Source organism: Delphinus delphis, chromosome 15 (assembly GCF_949987515.2).
Source record: "Delphinus delphis chromosome 15, mDelDel1.2, whole genome shotgun sequence".
Classification (NCBI taxonomy): Eukaryota; Metazoa; Chordata; class Mammalia; order Artiodactyla; family Delphinidae; genus Delphinus; species Delphinus delphis.
Window position 1 is genome coordinate 10,802,814 of NC_082697.1, and position 24,619 is coordinate 10,827,432.

The window sequence follows — 24,619 nt, forward strand, 5'->3', positions numbered from 1 at the left end:
GAGCGAGCGGGAGGCTGGGTCCCGTCTGTTTGTGATTAGCACGAAGCCCGGTGCAGAATGAGTAAACAGAAACTTCCAGGCCTCCCCACACCCCCCTCTGAGGCAAAGCAGAAATCAGATGCTCCGTGATTAATCGTGGAGAGTTCAGGACACGACCACAAACGCTGTACGGACTTGAAATTAGCTGCCTTTCCCGGTCCCCTTGCCAAGATGCGAGTGGGGGTGGGCCGTGAAGGGGTGGGGCTCCGCCTGCAGGGGGCCAGCATGGAATTCTCCCTGGCAGAGCTCAGAGTGACACTGACGGGCCATCGGCCGCGGCCAGAGCGGCAGGCAGCATCCGGGGGGAACGGGGCCGGCCGGGGGGGCCCCAGGCGGGCTTCCTGGAACCCCAGCTCCGCGGCCGCCTGCACCCTGACACAGGCCGGATAAGAGCCAGGCTGCTTTATCGGAGCCCGGCTGGCGGCCGCGCGCCGTCCCCACGGCACCACGAGGAAGATCGCGGGCAGGGGGTCCTCCGAGGCCATCTTCCGAGCGGCCAGTCCCTATAGGCTGGTCTCCCGAGCCCCGCAGCCGATGGGAGCCGACGCTCGCTTCAGCGATAGAGAAAGCCGTGTTGCTTCCAGGAGGACGGCGTGACACGGCCCTGAATGTCGAGACCTGCTCGATGGTGAGTGCGAAGCGACTGCTCCGTGTGCAGCTGGCGTGGACCAGACTTTAGAGGGAGTCGGGGTGTGAGGAGGGCATCCGCACATCCCACCTGGAGCTCCCCAAGCGCTGAGGCTGAGATGAGATGGCAGCATCTTGCTGTGTGGCCTTGGGCAACTTCCTTCCCCTCTCTGGGCCTCCCTTTGTCCATCCCTACAATGAGGGGTTGAACTAGGTGATCTTTAAGGGGCTCTTACTATGACTACTGTTTTTTCCTTGTGTTTAGCAGCGCCGGGCAGCTTGCAGGATCTTAATTCCCCGACCAGGGAATGAATCCCGGCCCTTTCAGTGAAAGTGCAGAGTCCTAACCACTGGACTCCAGGGAACTCCCTACGACTGCTATGTTGTGTGGGTCTGCTGCATGCCAGGCACTGTGCCAGGCTTTGCTGAAGCTTTAGCTCAGAGAATCCCCATGAGCCCCTGGCAGGACAGGGATGATTACTCTTATTCTCGTTGTACATTGAGCAAATGGAGGCATAGAGAAATGAAGTGACTTGCCCAAGGTCACACAGCTGGTCAGTGGCAGAGATGAGAGTCAGATCTCAGAAGCTCTCCGCCTCCAGGAGTAGCCGGGACTTCTGTGTTCTCTGAGTCTGTGACTATCCCAGGAAGTAGAGGTGAAGGAGGAGAGGGTGTCAGGGGAGTGTTATGTGTATGAGGAAGAAGAACAGTGGGACAGACGAAGCACCGGGCTGATCAGCCTGCAACATTTAGAGGGTATGTCAGCCCAGGGATGGGCAGGGGCTCCTGGCTGGAACGGAGAGGGCCTGATGCCCCTTGCTGTACTAGGCTCCCGGGGAATGAGAGAAGAGAGTTAATATTAGGCAGGGGTGGGGAGAGCTGGGGGTGGGGAGAGTGGCACATGCCTCTATGAGGTTTTGTTCCAGTTTTATTTTGCCTTTTTCAAAAATCTGTTTCGAATCATTCTGGGCCCCCACTGCTCCTCTGGACGAAACAGAATTGTGAAACACATTCAGTGCTTTCCACATGCCTCCCTTGGGGGGAATCACATATTAATATTATCGTAGGCTATTTGCATATACATCCCTGAAGGTGTGGTGACAGCAGCCAAGAGATAAGATGCAGATAAAGTCAGCTAGTGTCTCTCTGGCAGAGACAAGGAGGATGCATGTTACATCAAGGGCGGGGAAATCCACAGCAGGGCTGTGGCAGGTGGGAAATCCCTCGGGTGCCAGCCATCTGGGTAGAGCTGGAAGTCCCAGCACCCAGATATGGCCTCCTCTTTTCTCTTCCCTTGGAAAATTCCATCCCGCAGCAGCTCTGTACTCGCTCCTTTTCTTTCTAGGACTGGCCCAGACCCTCTGCCTTGGGCTTGAGTTGAGACCCGACTGGTGGTCCTAGCTCAAGAGTGACCAACTTGTCCCAGGAGATCCCCTCAGTCCCGGGACAGCTGGTCACCCTACACAGTTCTGCCCTTGATTTCTGTAATCTTGTGCAAGTCACTCCCCTTCTCTCATCTATAAGACGAGATTATTTTAGGAAATCTCTAAAATCTCTTTAAACTCTAAATTGCTATGACTCTGGCTGGAAGGCACTTATGTTCTAAACGTGGGTGAGACACAAGCTTAAAGAGGAGGAAAATCTCCCCGCGAGTCCCCCAGCGCATCAGGGAAGGTGCCGGAGGAGGCTGGGATTAAGATGGGCTTGAAGAAGTGATTGCTGGCCTGCAGTGCCCCGTGACTGCTGTCAGCGAGAACAGTCCTAGGGCCCCGCAAGCTTCAGAAAAGCCTCATGAAACGCTGAAGGCCCAGCTCAGTCCCGCAGCTTAGGTTTGGCACAGAGTGATTTAACCCAGATGTCTGCCACTTACAGAGCCCTCACCTACATGTCATTGGAAGCTCAGCACCCCCAGGGTCCCCCAGTTCCTTCTGGGGAGCTCCAAAGGGATGTTTCACATTGGCTTGCAAACTAGTCCCTCGCCTCTGCCGCCAAGGCCACTGGGAGAAATTCACTGTTGCCAGCACCCATCTGGTGCGGCCAGACTCCAGCTGCTTATTGCCTGAGCTGCTCTGGGTTCTGGGCAGAGGTGGAGGGAAGGGCTTCCTCCCCAGCCCGTGACACTCCCTGCCATGTGGTCCCTGCACGGGTGGCGTGCTGGAGCCAGCTTGGACCGGCTCGCAAAAGCCGACTGTCAGATTTTCAGGAATTTGGTGAACTCGTTGCTAACCAGAGCCATTATTAAAAATTAAGCTACATAAACTTATAATTAAATAAATTTAATTAAAAACAAAGGTCGTGGGGCTTCCCTGGTGGCGCAGTGGTTAAGAGTCCACCTGCCAATGCAGGGGACACGGGTTCGAGCCCTGGTCCGGGAAGATCCCACATGCCATGGAGCAACTAAGCCCGTGCGCCATAACTACTGAGCCTGTGCTCTAGAGCCCGCGAGCCACAACTACTGAAGCCCACGTGCCACAACTACTGAAGCCCACACACCTAGAGCCTGTGCTCTGCAACAAGAAAAGCCACCACAATGAGAAGCCCACGCACCGCAACGAAGAGCAGCCCCTGCTCGCCACAACTAGAGAAAGCCCGCACGCAGCAACGAAGACTCAACATAGCCAAAAAATAAATAAATGAAATAAATTTAAAAAAACAAAAAACAAAGGTCGTAAGTGCTCAAAACTCATCACTTTCCAGTTTTTAAAACTACATGTTACTGTTACTGGTTCTCCTGGGGATATTCACGTCCGGTGTGTCTGTCTGGTGGGAACACCCCCTAACAGTGCACTATTGCAGATCTCTTCCCAATTCCATTTTTTGCGACTTAAGTTGGTAGCCTGAAGTCGGCCATGGTGGGAGTAATTACACTACGGGAATTGGCAAACAGTACAGCTCAGGGCTTGATTTATTGTTTTGTTGACTGTCTAGGTCAACAGACAAAGTGATCTAGACAAAGAAAGGGAGGGAGAAAAGGATGATGCAGGTTAAACATAAAAATGCGTCCCGTCTCTAATTGTTACAGTGGGAATAACACCAAAAAGCAGGGAAGTTGCACACTTCGCTGACAAACCAGGAAAGTTCCGACCTGCACTTTGGTGTATCATTTTTGTCTCAGTCCTTAAGGTAAAGGCAGATATCAGCCAACGTTCTGGAAAGAACTACAGTCACTCATCAATTATAACCATAAGGTGACAACAGATACAAGAGCTGGCGGCAAAAATCAACAAAAATGTCCTGTGTGAATCAACTGAGTATATGAAATTTACAAAAGGGGGGGCTATTGTACATTTTATGTTTATCTGTAAGTTGTGGGCTATACATCCTTTCCATCAATACAATCTATAGTAAACCTGAGTATGTATGTGTTTATGTGTGCAAGCATAAGTGCCTATATTTGTACACATGTGTGCACGTGCATACCCACACATACACTTTCCCCTGGAAAGCTGGTTGTTAAACCTTTACCAACACACCACTGGCCCCACAGCATATATGCTTGTGCCCAGGGTCTTAGAAATCTTGTCATGGACCGTCCTCAGCTCTCACCCAAAGGAATTCAAACTCCAGGCACTGGGCCTTGGACACAATCCCTCAACTTCCTCCTCTGGCCTCAAACAAACCCAACAGCCAAACTCCTCTCTCCTGCTGTAAGCGCTGGAATGGATGCAGAGATTGGGAGGGTCAGAAGGTGTTATTTGCACCGGCTGTGTCCAGGGCCCCAGCTCAGGCAGCACAAAGGCCCTGGGTCCCTGCATTCTCGGTGCCCCCCCCCCCCCCGCCCCTCCACATTCACAGGGCGTTTCCGGGTCCCCTCAGGGGCAGCTCCCTGTAAATTCCATCCCTTTTCAGGTCTCGCTCCTGCCATCCTTGATTTTCATGCACAACACATGATTCTCTAATCAAAATGGCGTCTTGGAACATGGAGGAGGAACAGCTAAGCCAAACCTATTGGAAAGTTCAGAAAACTTTCTATTTTTAGAAAGCCTAGGAGCCAGGTGGGCCCTTTCCAGTCTCCCAGGCCCGCAAGCACGAGAGGAAAATATTTCTCATTCCCCTGTTCTGCCTTCTTACAGGCCTAGCCAAGGAGGAGGCCCAGGTGGGGACACTGGCCGCCTATGAGAAGTGAGGCTGGGATGGCAGGAAGCGAGCCCCGCCCACAGCAATCTTAAAAGGAGCTAAAACCAGGGTTTTTGGATTCTTTTATTTTGCATGTAGGAAGGGCAATCCTGACTTTAAATCTCAGTGGGTTCCGCTCCAGGTAACCACTGTCTGTTCTTCCAGACCGTTCATTCACTCGTATATGTAATTTTAATGTTCAAAAATGAGGTCATTCTTACATTTTATTCCGCATCTTCCTTGTCTCACTTGACAATATACCCCGGTGTCTTTCCCTGTTAGCACATGAAGACCTAAACCACTCCTTTCAATGCCTGCATAACAGAAGCCCCAGGAGGTTGTGAGAAGGGAGCCGTTTTGACAACCACATCTCTATTTTCAAACCAGGTCTCAAACTTTCTTGACTGCAAAACACATGAGTAGAGCCCAGCTGCTTCCACTTTTCAGTAAAAAAGACATTCTATTGGCTCTACCCTCAACCTGTCTCCGGAAGCTGCTGGCTTCCCGTCACCTCCACTGCTGCCACCCTCGTCCCCGTGGCCATCATCCCTCTCTGGACTGTTGTGGTTGCGTCCTCACGGACGTCTCTGCTTCTCCTCTTGCCTCTCTGATGGGCTGTTCTACACCTGCCGCCAGCAGGTCTTATTAAAAGGAAGTCAGATCCTGCCCCTCCTCTGCTCAGGACACCCTCCTCCCACAGGCCTGGCTCCCTGCTCCTAACCACGGCCACCAGGCCCCGCAAAATCTGGACCTCGTCTCCAGATTCTGCCCTGCCCTGCCCCTCGCCACACTGACTGTTCTCAAGTGAGCCAGGCTCAGTACTGCCTCAGGACCTTTGCACTTGCCTTCCCCTCTGCCTGGGACACTCATTCCCAGATCTCCACATGGCTCACTCCGTACCTCTTTCCATCATCTAAAAATAATATATTATTTTTCTTTTTCAAAATATCCTCTACTAGAATGTGAGTTTCCTGAGGGCAGGTTTTTTTTATTTATTTATTTATTTTGGCCTGTTTTGTTCAGTGCTGTAGCCCATAGTAGGTACTCAGTTAAGACTTATGGCATATTCGCTTTGCTACGTTGCCAAGGGTGACAAAGCGGTCAGACTGAATTAGGGTCCCTGGGCACCTCTAGCTGCATGCTACATTTCATTTATGAATACCGCATTTTAATAGCCCGTGCTAACTCACCAAGCAGCCGCTCCTTTGCAAAACAACGAGAGTCTGTGGAATCGTGCATCCTCACATGTGCCCGTCAGACCAACCAGGCCCAGGTTCCAGGCTCTTCATGTGGCCCCTATACTCATACCCCCCTTCTCTGTCTCAGGTGGGCTTGGAGGACTCGGTAAACAACCCCCTCTTTCTTACCTGAGTTCGGATAAACCCAGGAGTCAGGCAGGTGATGGAACTCGGAGTCTGTCTTGGCCAGGTGGCTGTGACCGTGTTGTCCCTTGAACTGAATCACCTCTCCCACCACCCAGTGCTGCAGGCAGCCCTCTGATGAGGAGCGAGCCTAGCATCGCCCTCCAAACTCACTCCCCAGGGGAGAATGAGCGAGGGGAGGGGAAGGCCCTGCAGGTGGAGGCATGAGGAGGTGGGCTTAAGTGGTACCTCCAGACCATTGGTTGCACCCACCGGCCAGATGCCCGATAGGCTGGTGCCTGGTTGGCAGCAGCGGGAACGGCCCAAGGTCTTTTCTCACTTGCCCAGGGGCACCCATTAGATCCCTGGTCCCCAAATCCAGGTCCAGAGAGCTTTCCTCAAGTCTTTACAAAATGGACCTCAGGTGACTTCAATTAATCACAGCCCAGGTGAAAGAGACAATTGAATGTCCCCATTTACCCACCCAACCCACAAACAGCTGTGACAATTATTTATAACCAGGTACGTGCTCCTTCCACTGTGGTAGCTACTACTTGAACTTTGTGTTTATCTTTCCCTTGGTTTTTAGAAAATTGTCGTAAGAGATCCAGAATATAAAACTCACCACAGTCCCCATTTTCCAGGGCACAGTTCTGTGGCATTTAGCACGCTCGCAGTGTTTTGCAACCACCACCATCATCCAACTCCGGAATGTTTCCATCATCCTGATCTCTCTTGTTTAAAAAAATGGTATTATCACTCACGTATTTATGCCATAATAATATATTATTTACTTTTACTTATTTTTGAACTTTCTAAAAAGCTATGTGTTGTCCTGTGGTACCTCTGTGTTCTTAAATCATTTTATCACTAAAATTCATCTATGGCGGCACGTGGCTGGCTGTTGATTCACTTTCACTGCCGTATACTATTCTGCAGGAGGCCGGAATTTGTTTTCCAAGCCTATGGGTCTTTGGGTTGTTTCCACTTGTCTGTTTGCTGTTATAAACAGAATTGCTTTGAGCATTCTTGCACTTGTCCTAGTACGTTCATGCTGGCGTGTGTCTCAGACGTGTACCCAGGAGTAGGATTGCTGGGCCATAGGAATATGAAATAATATACTGAACTATTTTCCAATGTGTCTGTACCGATTCACACCCACCCTCAACCACGTGGCATTTGTCAGATGTCTTGCTTTTTTGCCACTTGAATGAGTGGAATTTCCCCTGGATCTCGACCACCACCACATAGACAGGCCCAGCTGCCGTCGACTCTGTCTCTCCAGGTCAGAATACCCAAGCCTGAGCGGGCTGTGGGTTCCTGATGTGCCACATCTTTGTGGTACGGCTGCTCCCGGAGGGGAACCGAGCCTGATAGCATCGACCTCTCCTTCCTCCCCTTCCCCTGCTTTTATTTAGTCTGACTCTCATCACATGTGGGAAACAGTGTGAGGGGGGTAAGGGTAAATCCTCACCGTGAGACAGGCACTTTTCCACACACTTTACATGTATTGCTGTAAATTCATTCAACCCTCAGGTCCCGCAAGTGGAGGTGCTCTTATAAGCCCCACTTTACAGGTCTGGAAACTGATGAACAGAGAGGTTAAGTAACTTGCCTGGAATCACACAGAGTTGGGTTTGGATCCAGCTTCTCTGGCTTCCTCTGGAGTTTATTCCCCCTCTTGGTAGAGCTTAGCAGTTAAGTGTTGCAAACTCTTCAGTCCTACAGACTTGGGTTCAAATCCTGATCCCCTACCACTGTGCTGTGTGACTCTAGGCAAATTACTTCACCTCTCTGCACCTCTAAAGTGGCAAGAGCTCTCTTTTCCAGAAGCCTCATAAAGTGTTCCTTTCTTGTGCCGTATTGTTTCTTGTCGGGTTGTATGCCCATTCCTGAAATATCCCTGGAATACGCTCCTTGGCATGAGCAACTGACAAGCCTTATACTTGGAGCTGAGGGGGAATCAATTCTATCCAAACCAGTGTCGGCGAATCAGGGCCTGAGGTGTCCCAAAGCTAGCTGCCTGTTCTTGGGAGAAGGGCAGGGGTGCTGGGCAACAGGAGTGGAGACGTCCACTCCAGGCCATGCTCAGGCCATTGCACACACATGTCTGGAATACCTATTCTGAAGGGTAATTCCCAGGGAGAAAGCATGTTTATACTTTTTGGGGGGGGGGGGGATTCCATTTCTGTTGCCAATTAGTTCTGCTTGAGAACAGCTTTTCTCAACACCAACATGTTGGCCGTCCAGGCTCGAGTTCTCTTGATTAGCTCAAAGTAGGGGAGAAAAGTGATTTTTCTTTCCTTCCTCTGCCCCCAACCGTGATACCCGGCTGTTAGTGATGAAAGGGGTCCTGTAGCTCATTTAGTTTTCCTTGTCATGACTCCAGGAAAGGCTGTAAAAATCATCAGTGGGCCCCGCGGGCCGTAATTGGCTGGAGGGGAAGTTGGCTACCACAGCGGCTGAGTTATCAGAATCCACTTCAGACGAGGACGCCTCAGTCAAGCCTCTTCTAATTGCACCTGCTCCGCAGGCTGGCACAGGGCAGGGAGCGCTGAAGGGTGTCTGTGTGCCTCTCTTCCTTCCCGGGTGCCAAGGGCGCCAGGGCTCTTGTCAACACAGAGAAGCTGGGAGAGCATGTGGCAGGCTGCTCCCCAGCCAGCCTCTGTTGCCCGCACCAAATCTCAGCTCCGCTGTTCATGGCCACGAGCCGTGGACGAGGGACTGGAGCTTTCTGTGCTCACTTTCCTCATTTTAAAGTGATGGTCGTGGTCCCTCCTGAGATTGCTGTAAGGACCAAATGAGTGGATACACTTGGAAGAGACCCTGACCACGTGTAAAGTCCTTCCTAAACGTCAGTTTTTATTATGGACTCAGGATCTCCTCTGACGCGTGAGTCATGTGATTGTACCAAAGTATCTTAACCCAGTACCCTGTTGATAGACATGACATCAGTTCCAATCTTTTGTGATTGCAAGTCATGCTGCGTTGAATGACCTTTAGCTTTGTGTATCCACCCCTCCCTGGGGTATGTGAACCCCACGATAACCTTGGCTCTGGACTTTCCTCCCTGGGGCCTGCAGAATGAGGAGAGATGAGTGGGCCATGGGCCAGCCCCGGCCTGGCATGCAGACCGGCCTGTGAGGCAGGGCAGGGTGAGGTCCTCCCGAGCCAGGTGGGACAGATTCCTTCCGAGTCCCTCAGAGGAGTGTGGCCATCTGGTCCCCAAGTTTCTGGCAAATGCCTGAGCTGGCCTGGACAGAGGAAATCTGTGCAGGTTCAGCCCATCTTTTGTGATCCTCTTCCTCCAGGAAGACCCCTGGGATCTCCGTTCTAATACTCTTGGCTGTCTCTGCATGGATTTAGCACCATGGTGTCCGGCTCCCTTTTGCGGGGACAGGAGGAGTCAGGAAGGCCGGATTTTGGTCCTGACTTCTCAGCTCTCCACCCGTGTAACCCCCAGGGCCTCTGTGTCCTCATCTGTATGAACCGGATAATAACAATAATGGTAACAACTCCTCAGGAAGGTCTTGGGAGGTCTCGGCGATACAACATTGGTGGAATGTTTGACCCTGTGTCGGGCACGAGAAACACAAGCTCGGGTTAGGAATGTCGCATCTATGGGAGGGTCCAGGCTCACCTCGCCCACTGGGCCGTGGGTACTTGCAGGCTGCAGCATCTGGTCTGAAATCGAGAATAAACGGGGTCCAACCTAACTGTGTGGGCTTGGGCAAGTCGTCCTCCCTCTGGACTGAGTCTTCTTTCAGAAATGGGGGTTCTGACGATTCCTATCTAGTAGGTTTGTTTTCAGAATTAAATGAGGCAAAGCACATAATGCTTTGGATCTAGCAAATGCTCAATAAATGCTGGCTACTGCTGGTATTGTTAATCTTCGGTGTTAACAGTCATAAATAACCTCCCAGAAACCCGCACAGTGCCGTGCACGCCGTGGGTGCTTAGTGAATCAAATGCACTGACCGACAGGGCCAAGTCCGCTGGTTATAAAGTCGGGTCTGAGGGAGGCACTGACGGAAGACCCCATTTCTCATGTTGTTGACCCCCCTAGAGAGAATAGAGGAAAACCACCCAATATGACCTGACCTGCGCTTATGCCATCTGCTGGTACTTAACTCCATGCAAGGCTGGATCAGGCGTCAACACCCCCATTTTTCAGATAAGAAAACTGGGGCCCAGAGATGGGAGAGCCTCACCCTGCGCCCCACAGCCAGCCCGCGGCCCAGCAGGGGCCAATCCACTTCTCCTGACCCTCAGGGCAGTGGCCCTCACCCTGACCCTCAGCCCCGTGCAGGAAATGGACCGCAGGGGCGAGATACAGTGTCCCTCTGTGGCCAGAGCTCTTGCACATTTCTGACATTTTTGCCTCTTGGGACAAAGGGTGAAGAAACTCAGATGAACTGTTCTTGCTTCCCGATAGACAAACACTCCCGACCCAGGGTGAGGAATGTTTGCTGCTGGCTGGTTCGGAAGTGTGGTTTTGCCTGGGTTTCTCCCCCTCCTCTGTACCCGGCTACAGGGCGACTGTAGAAAATCCAGGGAGGGCAAATCCAGGGATGACCCTAGGAATTCTTCCAGAGTATCTGAAGGGTCAGGGGGCTCCCTGCACCGTGGATGCTGGCAGCCCCGTGTCCGCACCCAGTGTGCTGTTGGACCCGCCCCGCACGAGAGAACAAATGAATGAGGAGGTGTTCACTGCCCTTACCTGGCCCTCTTCCGTGTGTCCTCTCCTCTTATAAGGACACCAGTCATTGGATTTAGGGCCACCCTAATCCAGTACCACCTCATCATAACTGATTACATCTGCAAAGGCTATTTCCAGATAAGGTCACGTTCTAAGTCTCTGGGTAGACATGAATTTTGGGGGGATACCATTCAACTTACGACACCACCTAATAAATACTCGCCATTACTAACACTCCCTTCACCACCTATTGCAGCAGTACACACTGTGTGCCGGGCGCTTCTCTGAGCTTCTTTTATTCCTTCTCTCCTTTGGCCCTCTCTGAAGCTGTGTGAAGTGGTCCTGTGATAATCTCTGAGGCCCAGAGAGGTGAACTGACTTGCCCTAGGTCACACAGCTGGCAAAGAGCAGAGCTGGGCTTCAGACCCTTTTCTTTCTAACTCCAAAGCTGGCAAGATTTCGAGACGTTCCAATCTCCCCCCGAGAGCTTGGGGTTGCCATACTTTCCTTCCCAGAATCCCAGTATCTGAGATAGGCTCGCTCCCGGCCCGCACCTCTCTCCAGAAACATCCCCCCAAGAGAGGCTCTAAAGGGACAGGGGAGGAATCTTGTCTTTATCGTGGGAAACTGAGGTTGTGCTCTGCCTCCAGTTGCCGGTGCCCGGGTCTCCTGCGGGTAGGAAGCTGGCGTGCCACGTCATCCCTCACATCTGGGGACATTTTAGGAATCTTGACTGGGGGCTACAAATTGAAAAATGGTCCATTAAGGTGTGATTTATTCATCATCAAGACAATGCTATTAAACGCTCGCAAAGTGATTCACTCTGGCAGGTCGACGAGCCCCGACTTCTCGGGCTGGGCCCGGCCACGGCCTTGCAGCATTGGTGCGGCTGTTTCTTTGATGGTGGCATCGGCGAGGGGAGAGTAGGGCCTGGTGGGGCTGGGATGGGGCTCCAACAGAGACGAATGAGCGCGCGGCCAGATGATGCTTCGCAGTTCACTTTTTATCACGCCGCCGTGGAAAGAACTTGCTTTGGCTAATGGGAGACGTGTGCAATTAGGGGTCAGGAAAGAAAACTTGTAATTTCCAACAACTGGGGCTTTGGGGCCAGGAAATAGTTGCTCTGTCAGAGTGGAGAGAGTGAGTGGGTTAGAGACCCCTGGGGAGGTCAGGGGTCCCCGCAGGACAAAGCCAGCCCGCAGCACTTTGTGTGGGCGGTTGATGGGCCTGGCGAGTAGGTAGGGGCTGGACAGACAGATGGCAGAGAGCACTGCCTCAAAGCCAGACTACCTGGGTTCCAATCCCGATTCCCCTGCGTCCAGCCCCTTAGACAGCCCTGTGTGGGCGAATGATGAGTAGGCCGTGATGTTTCAGAGTTGGGTTTGATTTAACCCACCTAACCCTCTGATTAGAATGGTCAGAATGTAAGACAGGGATTGTAACAGACCTCCCTTGGGGGCTTGCGGGGACGTCCTGAGCTAACGGCAGAGAGCAAGTTCTTATTAACGCCAACCATCGTTGTCCGGACGGCGACCCGGTGGGGGCCTGGCCGCATATGGAGAAGAGCTGAGGCTAGCAGCACACCGCCTTCCGGCTGTGGCTCCGGGGCCAGGCTCCTAACTCACCCGCTGCCCGCTGGGCGGGAGGCTTCCGCTTCCTCGGGGCAATTGGGAGCCCAGTACCGAAGTGGTCGTCACCCAGCTTGGGCAGCCCATGTGCCCGGCATCCAAGAAGCTGTGGGATCAGCTGGACCCAGGAGGAGGGCTGGGGTCACCCCAAAACCACTACCTGCCACAGCTGAGTCGCCCATGGGCCGCCAGCCTGTTTCCATGCCTGCGGACATCAAAGGTCTGACTCACATTCCCGTCTTCGGAGCAACAGCAGGGCAGGCAACGGCCATGTGGCCCCTGGGGCCCTCTGCTCAGGGGGCTCCAACCCTGGATGAGAGGAAGGGACGGACACGCGTCTCTGTGGGGCCGGGGGGCTGGGGTGAGCCGCACGGCGGATCCAGCTTAGGGGCGGGGATCACGTAGGCCTGGGGCGGGGAGCGCTAGACACCGTAGTCATCGGGCCCTGTGAGCTGCATCTGGCCTGAAAGTCTGTTCTCCCGATCTGGAGTCAGGCATCTGTTGCCATGTGAAGGCGAAGGCCTGACCCCTTCCCCTCTGTCCTGTCACCGCCAGGTCTGCCTGCTCGGGGGCCACGGCCAGGCCGTGACTCTTGTGCCAGCTGGCTGCGGCTTCCCCACAAAGGCCAGTTTCTGGAGCTCTCAGATGCCGTGGCTCTAGGCTTGTTTATCTCCACGGCGCCAAGCCCGGCCGGCTTTTGGGTAACAGCAGCCCCGTGGGGAACATAATCCGTGAAGAAGGGACAGCAGAACCCAGCGTCGGGGTATGGGGGAGGCCACGGGATGCCGGGCGCCCCGGTGGTAGGCAGCTGTGAGCACAGTCCTCTGGAACCCCAGGAGGCCCCGGTCGGCAAAGTGAGGATGGAGGTAAGGCTTCTCTGCGGTGGAGGACCTCTCCCCAGGGGACAGTGGGGCGCTGACCTTGTGACAGCTGCTCAGTGAGGGCTCGTCACAGCTTCATTCCAACCTACGCGTGGGCTTCATTCCCCGATTCTGTGATCTTTTCAATGCTAAGCCAGGGGTCCCACCCATTCATTCGTTCATCCACGTTCTTAGCCCTCACGATGAAGCTATAAGGTGAGGAGGTTATAGGAGCAATAATACGAGCAGTTATCATGATGCACATTTTTAGTTGAGGGAACACATAAGGTTTGAGTAATTGGTTCCCGGGCACAGAGGTAACGAGGGGCTGTATTATCTGTAGCTGCGTTAACACATGATCCCAAAACGTAATGGCTTAAAATAGCCTGTGCTTAAAATCTCAAAGTTTCTGCAGGTTAGGGGTCCAGGCCTGGCTCGGCTGGATCCTCTGCTTCAGGGCCTCTCATGGGCTGCGATCAAGGGATCAGGGGGCTCCAGTCACCTCAAGGTCCAACTGGGGCAGGATCCATTTCCAAATTCTCTCAGCAGTGCAGGCAGGATGCAGTTTCTCCACGGCTGTTGGTGGGAGGCCCTCAGTTCCTAGCCACGTGGGCCTCTCCAACACGTCAGCTTGCTCTGTCAAAGTGTGTGCGTGCGTGTGTGCGTGTGTGTGTGTGTGTGTGTGTGTGTGTGTGTCACTGTCTTTTATAACCTCGTCTTGGAGATGATCTCCACCCCATCACTTTTGCCATATCCATTCATTAGAAGCTAGTCACTGGGCCAACTCATACTTAAGAGGACAGGGTGGCTGCCAGCAGGGGTGGGTGGCTGGGGGCTGCTTTGGAATCTGTCCACCACCAGGGCCAAGCCAGAGTTTGAACCCAGTGGGGTCTGACTCCAAAGCCTGCCCCCCTGTCCCTCCGCCCCCCAAAGGAAGCTGAGAAAAGAGTTCTTTCTTCCCCAGGCCTAGAGGTTGGCCACCTGTCTGTTACCGCTCTGAGTCGGAACTGAGTCGCCATTCACACATTCAGTGGACATTTCCTGAGCATGTACTATGTTCAGACACAGGGCTGGACAGGATAGCTGTGGCTCCTACCCACGGGAGTGTCCACCCTGGGGACTTACCTTGGGTGGCTGCACATTTCCTCACACTGTCACATGTGTATGCAGAGAAAACTCTCTTTATTTCCTGTAACTGATCTGAGATTTCTCACAAACCCCAGTTCTAGGGCAACAAGGAAAAATGCTAGATTTAGTCTAATCTGGTAGATTTAATCTGATCCAGGACTTCAGGCCTTTAGGTAATGCCCAGTCTCAGATTCCCTTCTGCTCCCCCCTCAGCCCCCTCTCTAAGTGCCATCTGAGTCTGTGTGTCTGGGAGGGATGCAGATGACGAGGTTCCCCATGGAGGGGAGAAGACGGGGTCTCCAGCCACGTCTGATGCCTGGATCACTGCTTGCCTTTCTGGCATCTGGGCTAAAGCTGGCGGCTGGAAGAACTCATGCTCTGGGCTTGGAGCCCTGCCTGGCTGGCTTGTCTCTACCTTGGCTCAGACCTCCCATCACCACTTCATCTGGCCCCCTGCCCAGGCAGTCCACCGCCTGCCTCTGCTGCGGTCACTCAGCCCCTCCCCCAACAGCATGTCCCCCACTGGAGCAGGGACGTGTTGAGTCCCATCCTGGCTATGGGGGGACCCCGTGTAGCCAGAGAAAGTGGACCACGGGGCTTCTTTCTCTTCAACCTGCTGCATCTCCGGGTTCCCCATCCCTAGCTGGTGGGTGGTAGTGTCAGTGCAGCTTATTCCTCGAGCCTCCAGAGGATCAGCACAAACCCCTGCCTTTGGAGCTGACCCTCCTTGTATAAAAACACCAACAGGGCTTCCCTGGTGGCGCAGTGGTTGAGAGTCCGCCTGCCGATGCAGGGGACACGGGTTCGTGCCCCGGTCCGGGAAGATCCCACATGCCGTGGAGCGGCTGGGCCCGTGAGCCATGGCCGCTGAGCCTGTGCGTCCGGAGCCTGTGCTCCGCAACGGGAGAGGCCACAACAGTGAGAGGCATTTAATACAACAACCCTGTGCGGAAGTACTCTTAGTCCCATTTTACAGATGAGGAGACTGAGGCACAGAGAAGTGAAATGACTTGCCCATGGTCACAGAGCTAGTAAGTGGCAGAGCTGGGATGTGGACCCAGGGGCCCTTAAGTCCGTGCTTTTCACCATTGGTCTCCTCCATCTCCTGTCCTCTCTGGGCTGAAGCTGAGAGGAGCAGAGGTTCCTTGCTTCCTCTATGTACTCTCCTTCGGCCATAGTTAGCAAGCCCGGGATCACAGGTGAAGGGAGACCTTCTCTACTCTCTCAGTGATTTGGGAAATTGCTATGCTCATTGGGAGCTAAGGGACTTAAAAAAAATGTTTTCTCACAGTGGAGGCTTTTAAGGCTACTGTCTCGTGGCAAAATCTATTTAGATTATGAGGAACTGAGTCCAGCCATGGTCCTGCTCTTTACTCCTCTGTACAAATCTACATCTTCACCGGGCAGGTGGATATCTGAAGACCAGGAGGGGAAGGGCTGTTTCCCCACAAAGGCAGAGACTAAAGCGCAGTAATTGTTTTCAAATGATTACCTGTTACGGAAATGATCACACACTTAATCAGTCACAGTTGTGATAAACGCGCTGAAGGAGAAACACACAGCAACGCGGGTGTGTAATGACTGTCTGAGCCCATTCAGGGCGGCTGTGGCAAAGCACCAGAGACCGGGTGGTCAGAGCCACCACATCACAGCTTCAGTTCTGTCAACAGACCCTACGACCTGGCAGAGGCCCAGCCTCAGTCTCCCTACCTGGGAGCAAAGAGGTCAGTCTGTCACCTCTGAAAGGGTAGAGCCGACAGTTCTCCAGGGGGTGACCTGGGCTGCTGAAACTAGGGCGGCCGGGGAGAGCAGGTCAGGACCACCTAGGGTAGAATGATGTGGAAGTTCTGAGGGCTCCCAAACACCTTCCTCTTTCTCTCTTCTCCATCCTCCTTCCTTCCTGCCCCCACCTAAGCCGATCTAAATGAGAATGATATAAATACTAATACTCTGCCATTTACTATGTCAGCCATTGGGCAAGCATTATAACATCGAATTCTCAGAGACAGACACAGTGAGTAGTGTTATTATCCCCATTTTACAGAAAGGAAAACTGAGACTCAGAGAGGTTAAGCAACTTGTCCGTGATGACACAGTGAGAACGTGGCAGGCTAGGATTTGTCCCCAGGTCTGTCTGGCTCCGAAGCCTTTGCTATCCTCCCACCGCTACTGTGCCCGTCAGGTCTCTGCATAGGGGGCAGGGTGGGGGAGAAAAGAATTTGCCCCAGGAAAAAACTTCAAGAGCTGGACTCCAGAAATGCCTGAGGGAGCCAGGCCAGTGAGCCGAGCTGCAGGGAGGATATGTCAAGAACTTAAAGCAGAAACCCAATTTTGAAATGTTCTAGGACAAGGCAGGGAAGGGCCCTCTGGAGAAGGGGTGGAGATTCCAGTCCATTTAACTGGAGGAGAAGGGGGTGAAGGGACATTAACTGCTGGTTGATGGTTAACGTTCCCTCCCAAGGGTATGTGTGATTTATGCCGATGTTTTAAAATAAATTCAACCAAGCTAGACTCAGTGTCCCAGGAAGCTAAGGAGACAGCAGTCCTGAAAACTTTGGGGGGGAATAAAAGGATATATTCCAGACAATTTGCCTCCTTTTTGACTCTACGTATCCAAAGTGGATGTCCTCTTATCACAGAAACCCCTCAGGAAGGGTCTTCCAGGCACCTCCATCTGAAGAAATTGGTGTCCTGTGTCTGCATTCTAGGCCTCTTGTCTTGACTGGATCAAAGAGAGAAAAAAAAAAAAACAACCCCCGAACTGTTCCCACTGTCATATTAGCTAAACCCACTTTGGTCCCCATTCTGGGGTCTGCCCGGGAAAAAAGAAGAATCTGTACATTAAGACTCTTTGAGTGACATGTGACAAACCCCCAATTCATATTGGCTCAAGCCAAAAAGAGAATGTATTGGCTTACATAACTTAAAAGTCTAGGATTGGGTGTAGCTTCAGGTATGGCTGGATCCGGTGGGGTGGTAGGGGTGGGGGATCTTAGCGCTGATTTCCAGTGACCTGGACTGGAGGAGATTTCCTTGCCTGAACCCGTCACGGTGGCTGCAAGGATGTGGTGGTCTGAATGAGTCTCAGTGGTGTGCACTGAAAAGTCGTAAGGGATCATTCGTCATGAGAAACCTGTGGTGCTTTTAGAAGCAAAGTCAGATCAACAGAGAGATCTTCTTAAGTTCTGTCTGATCCAATGAGATCTTAAGAATCCGAACTGTTCTCAGCTCTGAGGAACCTTATAAAGCATCTGGGTTGGGGAGGCCAGTATGCGTGCCACCAAAACACTATTCTTCCCTCCTTCCATTCCTGGCAGACATTGCTAATGGACCACAGACATTGCTAATGAATCACAGCACCCTTTCCCAGTGAGCCGCAGACTCTGTCTCAATATCGCTTTGGAAGCAACCCGTGTCCACCAGCTGGTGTTAGAGCAGGAGCCGAAATGATTTGCAGTTTCTCTCCTAAGCGGATGGAGAAAAGGAAACCAAAGCTCTGAGAGTTGTGATTTGCCCAGCGTCACGCGGGAACTCAGGGACCGAACCCTCCTGACTCTGGCCAGCCTCCTTTCCTGTGGGATTCTGCCTGATTGAGCACTGAGAGGAGGTCTGTCCCTCAGTGGAGATTTCCACTGCAGACAGCTGCAGCACGTGGTAAAGAGATAGACTTGAGGTCAGAGGAAAGCCAGAAAGCTCGGCCACTGACCCGGCTCTTGCTGAGAACATCCCCTGGAGCTGAGTGCAGCCCGGTGGGCAGGACGATCGGTGGGGAGCCCACCAGTCAAACCACTTGTCCATCCGCAGAGCTCTCAACGGGCTTTTGGTGCCCTGCCTTACGTATAATAAAACCCGGGAACGTGCTCTACTAGACACGCGTTCTCAATGGGAGGTGATGCTGAAATTATTCCCTCCTGGGGACGGGATCAGGGTTGTCTTAGAGGGAAGGAGAAATGGCTAAGAAGCCAGAAAGTGGAGAGTAAGTCCTGACACAGCTATTATTCTCCCAGCTCAGCCTCACCCAATCGCAGCAAGAAAATACGTGTCAAACAACCAGCTGATTATTGGGCCGTAGGGAGGTACGGAAGGCAGGTCCTGACCTCAAGGAGCCTACAGTGATGTATGGGATATGAACTTAGTCAGTAATTTGTGTGGACTGACATTGGGCTCGCCGTGTGCCTCTCACTAAGCTAAGAGCTTTGCCTGCATTATCTTAACTCAAATTCACATGACAACCTGGAGGAGGCAGTGGAGATGTTCCTTATGAACAGACACTGAACCAGAGGCTTAGAGAGAGGGAGCCGCGCTGCCTGTGGCCACCCTGTCCATGGCCACCCTTGAGTGAGGGCAGAGCCGGGCTCCTGGTCAGGCCTGCCTGACCCTGGTTCTGACCGAGCCACACGCCCTGGACTGGCAGACGTGGTGAAGAGGAGCAGAACAGAATGTGTGAGCCGCTGGAGAGCCATTAGGCCCGTTGCCCCCAGCAGCAGTGTGCAGGGTGCTGGTGGGCTCAGAGAAGCACGCGCTCGTTCCCAGAAAGCACAGGTGTGCCCTTGGGGAAACGTCACCGGGGAGGCTGAGTAATGTAACTAAGTGCCAGTCGTGACATTAAGCTTGTGGCCCACAGAAAGGTGCAGTCGGTTTGAAAACTTCGGATCTAGAACAAGCCCCCCATTGTACAGGTGAGAAAACTGAGGCTCAGGAAGGAGAACTGACTTCCCCCAAGTTGCACGGCCATGAGCAGTGGGGGCCAGGACTTGAATCTCCATCGGGGTCCCCATCGGGGTCCCAGTTGAGCCAACGCCCCTGGGGGCCCATGGGAAATAATAGGAACCAAACCGTGGCAGGGCAGTGACGGAGCACCCAAAAGAGGGTGCTGGGGGGGCCCGGATGGAGAAACAGCTGAGGGTGCTGTGCCTCGCCACCTACAACAGATCCCCCAGGGTGGGGTGGGGGGGACGGCAGTGATGACGGCAGCGCCTATGATGGCCACCACCTGAGCTCAAACCCAGACCTGGGACCCGGCACTTAAAAAGCACCCGATTTCACAGATGTGGCCAATTACTATTGCTTCTTTATTTCCTTTGGAAATTTACTTTTAATACGTTTTGGCTTTCCCCGTCCTCAGCGGGGTCTGGCCCTAATCAAGGCAGCCTGACTGATGACAAAAGCAGAGGCTCCCAGGTAGGCTGCACACACCCACACCTCCGGTGGGTCTGGCAGAGGCTGGAGGGAGAGTCCAGTTTGCAGCTAATCCTTTTCGCATCAGCAGTCAGCTCCTCGGAGCCTCTGGAGGGGCTGCTGATTGTGGAACCAGCTGGAAGGGAAATGCGAGGGCAGATGTGGCCACAGCCAAAGGCCCGAAGTCAGCACAGCTTCGCTGCAGCCCATTAGATGCAGATTCGCATCCCAGAACTACCACTGACCGCCGAGCCGCTCTGCCTGGATGAGACTGGGTTCAGCCCCAGGAGCGCCCTGAGCGCTGGGGCCCTGTCTGCTGAGTGACTACTATTTGTCCCCGTTGTCAGCTAAACTCGCTGTGGACAACAGCTATTCTGCGGGGGCCAGGGGAAACGGAAGACATATTTCTCCCCCTTCTCTCCCAGGCCCCCGACCTGCCCTTCAGCTTCAGGAGTTCCGGGCTTCACCCTTTGTCCAGGACCTTCAGAGAGATTGTGATAACAGCAGTTCTGAAGCTGAGAAGGGGTCGTCGTGAGGACAGCGTGTTCCTGTAGCAAAACCCTCCTCGCCTCCTTGCCCCTCCTCCAAGTGCTACAGACCAGAAGAGGGGAGCTTGTCATTAGGGACGTTCAGGGACACAGCTTTGAATCCTAACTGTCTCAAAGGGCTTCTGCCTGCTTCGGCGTGGTGTGTTTGGGTTCTCTGGATCATAAATCTACTGTAACTATTCTAGGTAAGAAGGGGATGACTCGGACGGTTACAGAGATGTTCCTTTTGATTACACAAAACAAAACAAACACCAAACTCCAGAAAATCTAATAAAACTCATTTGAAGAAAGATTTCTTGGGTCATGTATGGAAAAGTCCAGTGGTAGCATAGGTTTTAGGTGAAGCTTGATCCAGCCACTCAACATTGTCACGGGGATCCAGACTGCCACGGCACCTGTCCCTCTTCCACATACATCTGTGTGTGCGTGCTCCCGGAATGGCCATTCCTGCTCCAAATATCCATGACCCTTCCGCTCAAGTATCTGCACCCACATGCCCTTCCACGTCTCTTCATTTGTATTACTGAGGGAGGGAATCAGATGTCCAGGCTCATCCTTTCAGGCCAAGCACCAGAAGTTGTATGTTTCTGGCCAGTGAGTGGATGGTCTCTCCTGGGTCCAGTTTCCGACACTTATTCAGTCATCAGTGGCCAGACCACGAAGGTCACATGGTTGTTCCAACCCGGTGGAGGCAAGATGTCTGAGAAGGGGTCTTGGACCAGTCAACCACCCTGACACCTTCCCAGAGAAGTGGGGACCCACACGCTGAGTCCCATGAGTCTCTGAAGACTCTGCAATTTCTCCCTGGCCTGAAGATGATCTGGAGTCCTCTTTTGTTCTTAATTAGTAATTTTAGGAAAAGTTTAAGATCGGTTCTGGTTAGAATTTTTTTCCCAAACTTTTTCTTGAGGCTCTGTTTCTGGTTCATTCAGGAGGAGAATTTCAGACTTGGTTCAGGAAATAGTGTTAATCACTGTTCCTGAGAAATCTGTCAGTCACCACGTGTGTCCACCGTCAGCAAGCCCAGGATTATCCTCGGTTGGCTGTTGACAGGCAACTGGGCTGCTTCTTCAAACAAACCCTGCATTATTTTATACTTTCATACCAGGAAAAAGGTTTGATCTTCAAAACAATGTACTCACGTCATCGATTAGGCTGGAAGAACTTGTTTGGCCAAATTTAGAACCCACAAGAAGGTCAGAGAATAAATTTAGAACTGAACTCTGCACCCTGAGGGCCAACAGCTCCATCTGGCACTGGGTGCCTGCTAACTCCACCTGCTACCTTGAGTTTGGTTGAATTTTTCCCTCTGATTATGTGTCTACAGAATTCTTGTATGATAACATGGTCTTTAAGGGCACGACCTGGCATCTAACGCCTGTCTCTACTACTTCATAAGCTGTGTGACTCTGGGAACGTGTTTCATCACCTGATCCTTAGTTTCATTATCTTTTAAAGAAGGGGGGAGGGTAATAATAGCATCTACCTCACAAGATGTTACAAAAATTGATTAAGATATTTTTGTGTGGGACTTCCCTGGTGGCGCAGTGGTTAAGAATCCGCCTGCCAATGCAGGGGACACGGGTTCAAGCCCTGGTTCGGGAAGATCCCACATGCTGTGGAGCAGCTAAGCCCATGTGCCGCAACTACTGAGCCTGCGCTCTAGAGCCCGTGAGCCACCACTACTGAGCCCACGTGCCACAACTACTGAAGCCCGCGAGCCTAGAGCCCGTGCTCCGCAACAAGGGAAGCCACGACAATGAGAAGCCCACACACCGCAACGAAGAGTAGCCCCTGCTCGCTGCAACTAGAGAAAGCCCGCACGCAGCAACAAAGACCCAACAGAGCCATAAATAAATAAATTTATTTTAAAAAGAAGAAAGATATTTTTGCGTGGTAAAATATATATAACACAAAATTTACCATTTTTATTTTTATTTTTTCTTTGGGGTACGCGGGCCTCTCACTGCTGTGGCCTCTCCCGTTGCGGAGCACAGGCTCCGGACGCGCAGGCTCAGCGGCCATGGCTCGCGGGCCTAGCCACTCCACAGCATGTGGGATCTTCCCGGACCGGGGCATGAACCCACGTCCCCGGCATCAGCAGGCGGACTCTCAACCACTGCGCCACCAGGGAAGCCCCACTTGATCATTTTTAAGTGTATTGTTCTGTGGGATCACATACCTTCACACTGTTGTGTTCAATCATCACCACCATTCATCTTCAGAACTGTTTCATCTTCCCCAACTGAAACCCTCTACCCATTAATCAATAACTTCTCCTTCCCCCTGCACCAGCCCATGGTAGCCACCATTTTAATTTCTGTCTCTATGAATTTGATTACTTTAGGAACCTCATGTAGGTGGAATCGGACAATACTTGTCCTTTTGTGACTGGTTTATTTCACTCAGCATAATGTCTTCAAGGTTCATCCATTGTGTAGCCTGTGTCAGAATTTCTTGCCTTTTTCAAGCTGAAGAATATTCTATTATACGGACAGGCCACACTTTTGTTTATCCATTCATCTGCCAATGGACACTTGACTTGCTTCCACCTTTTGGTGATTGTGAATAAATGCTGCTATGAACACAGGTGTACAAATATCTGTTCAAGCCCCGGCTTCCACTTCTTACCCAGAGTTTGATTAAGATATTGATACTTTATGGAGAGCCCTTAGCCCATGTGTGGCATATAGTAAGCATTCAACATCTTGTCGCTGATAAAATCAGTATTAGAAAAATAGTGGGCAAAATGTTTAAAAATGCAAATTAAAGAAGGAGGTGACATTTTTGCTTGTCAAATTAGCAACAACTAAAAGGTAATAATCCTCAGTGCAGCTGGGACAGGGTGAGATGGAGTGTGTCATACACATCCGTGGGAAATCTTTCTGGAAACAACTTGCAGGGCTAAATCTGATATATTGAGGTTCTCAGAAGTGTGCATACCATTTGACCCAATAATTACACTTCTGAGAATTCATCCCAAAGAACTTCAATTGCAGACCAAGATTTGACACCGGAGAAGTTTGTCACAGCAATCTTTGTGATATTGTGGAAGCATCCTCTATTTCTGTTCGTAGAGAATAGTGAAAAAAAATATTGCTGGTGTAGTCCTGCAATGAACTATTTTGTAGTCATTAAAAATGCTGATGAGAATAGTGAAATGAGAAGATGTACATGCTATACTCTTTCATGAAAAAGAAGGTATAAATACTGTATATATGGATCCTGTAAGGATAGGTACCATTTATTGAGCATTTACTATGTGCTGGAAACTCTGCTAAGTTCTTTACATACTTTCTTGCTTACTCCTCCCCGCAAGCCAAAGAGGTGGGTGCTATGATTACTCCATTTTACAGATGAGGACACAGAGGTTCCAAGTGGTGACGTGACTCTCAGGGTCACACAGTCAGCAAGAGGCAGAGCTGGGATTCCAACCCAGGCCCCTCGGCTCTGAAGAGTAGAAAAGGAATGGAAAGAACTCGGTGCACTAAAAGATAATCATGCTCCTTGCAAGAGTAGGAGTGAGCTAGTTTTACTTTCTTCCTCATGCTTGTCTGTACTTTTTTCCCGCAAACCGGAGTGGGGTGTGGGGAGAGCATATCAGATAGAAAGGGAAGGAGAGAGGCAATTGCCCCTTGCAAGGCAAGAACTCAGTTTGTGTCCATTTTTTTTTCTCGTGAAAGTAGAGCAGAGTGTCCTGGCTGTGTCTTCTGGCTGATTGCTTAATAATCGTGGACACATACACACACACACACACACACACACACACACACAAGACAGAAGAGACAAAAACCAGCAGTAGCCAAAACTCTGCTAGATCGATGTAGACTGTTACACGCGCAGCTTTCCAAAAAGCAGAGCTCAGTGAAATAAATAGTTTTCCTGTGAGAAGAGGCTTAAGTTGGCGATCTTAACAACCCTCCAATTCATTCCAGATCTTCTCCGAGTGGCTCGCGTCAATGCACCCATCTTGATGTACTTAGGATCACTTAGTAACTGCAGTGTGCCTGAGTGTCTGCCGGGCTTCTCCGGCTCGGCAGCGTGCCAGGGTGCTGGGCAAGGGGGCAAGGAGGGGTTTGGCCCTGGGGAATGCTCTCCCCACTCCTCGAGCCCCCCATAACTTCTTGGGGTCCCCAACTTTCTTTTCCTGGTAAACCATCACATTTAATCTAAACTGGAGGCCTGAGAATTCAAACACTTTTCTTGGCAAAGGCTCCATTCCTTTAGTCCTGGAGAAAATCTGCAGGAAGAATTTAGAATCAGGGACTTTGGAAACATATACACATGAAAAAGTCTGGGCTATCTTAAAAACTGACAGCTTCACTGTCCAGGCAAAAATGTATTGATGGATGGATTCATTAATTCACTTGCTCACTCAACAATTGTTTATTGGGCCATCTCCTATGTGTAAGATTTGATACAAAGTTAGTGTAAG

General features: G+C 51.8%; 1 protein-coding gene across 2 annotated transcripts in view; it reads left to right on the top strand.

The window, feature by feature from the left end:
• The first annotated feature begins 305 nt into the window (after positions 1–305).
• RIPOR3 (RIPOR family member 3) overlaps positions 306–24,619 on the top strand; it is a 72,628-nt gene continuing 48,314 nt past the window's right edge. For both annotated transcript variants that reach the window (XM_060033411.1, XM_060033410.1), the window contains exon 1: positions 306–667. Coding sequence is in view for 1 of the 2 variants with exons in the window: in XM_060033410.1 (XP_059889393.1) it covers positions 665–667 (3 nt within the window). In the remaining variant the exon portion in view is untranslated. The remainder of the gene's footprint in view (positions 668–24,619) is intronic.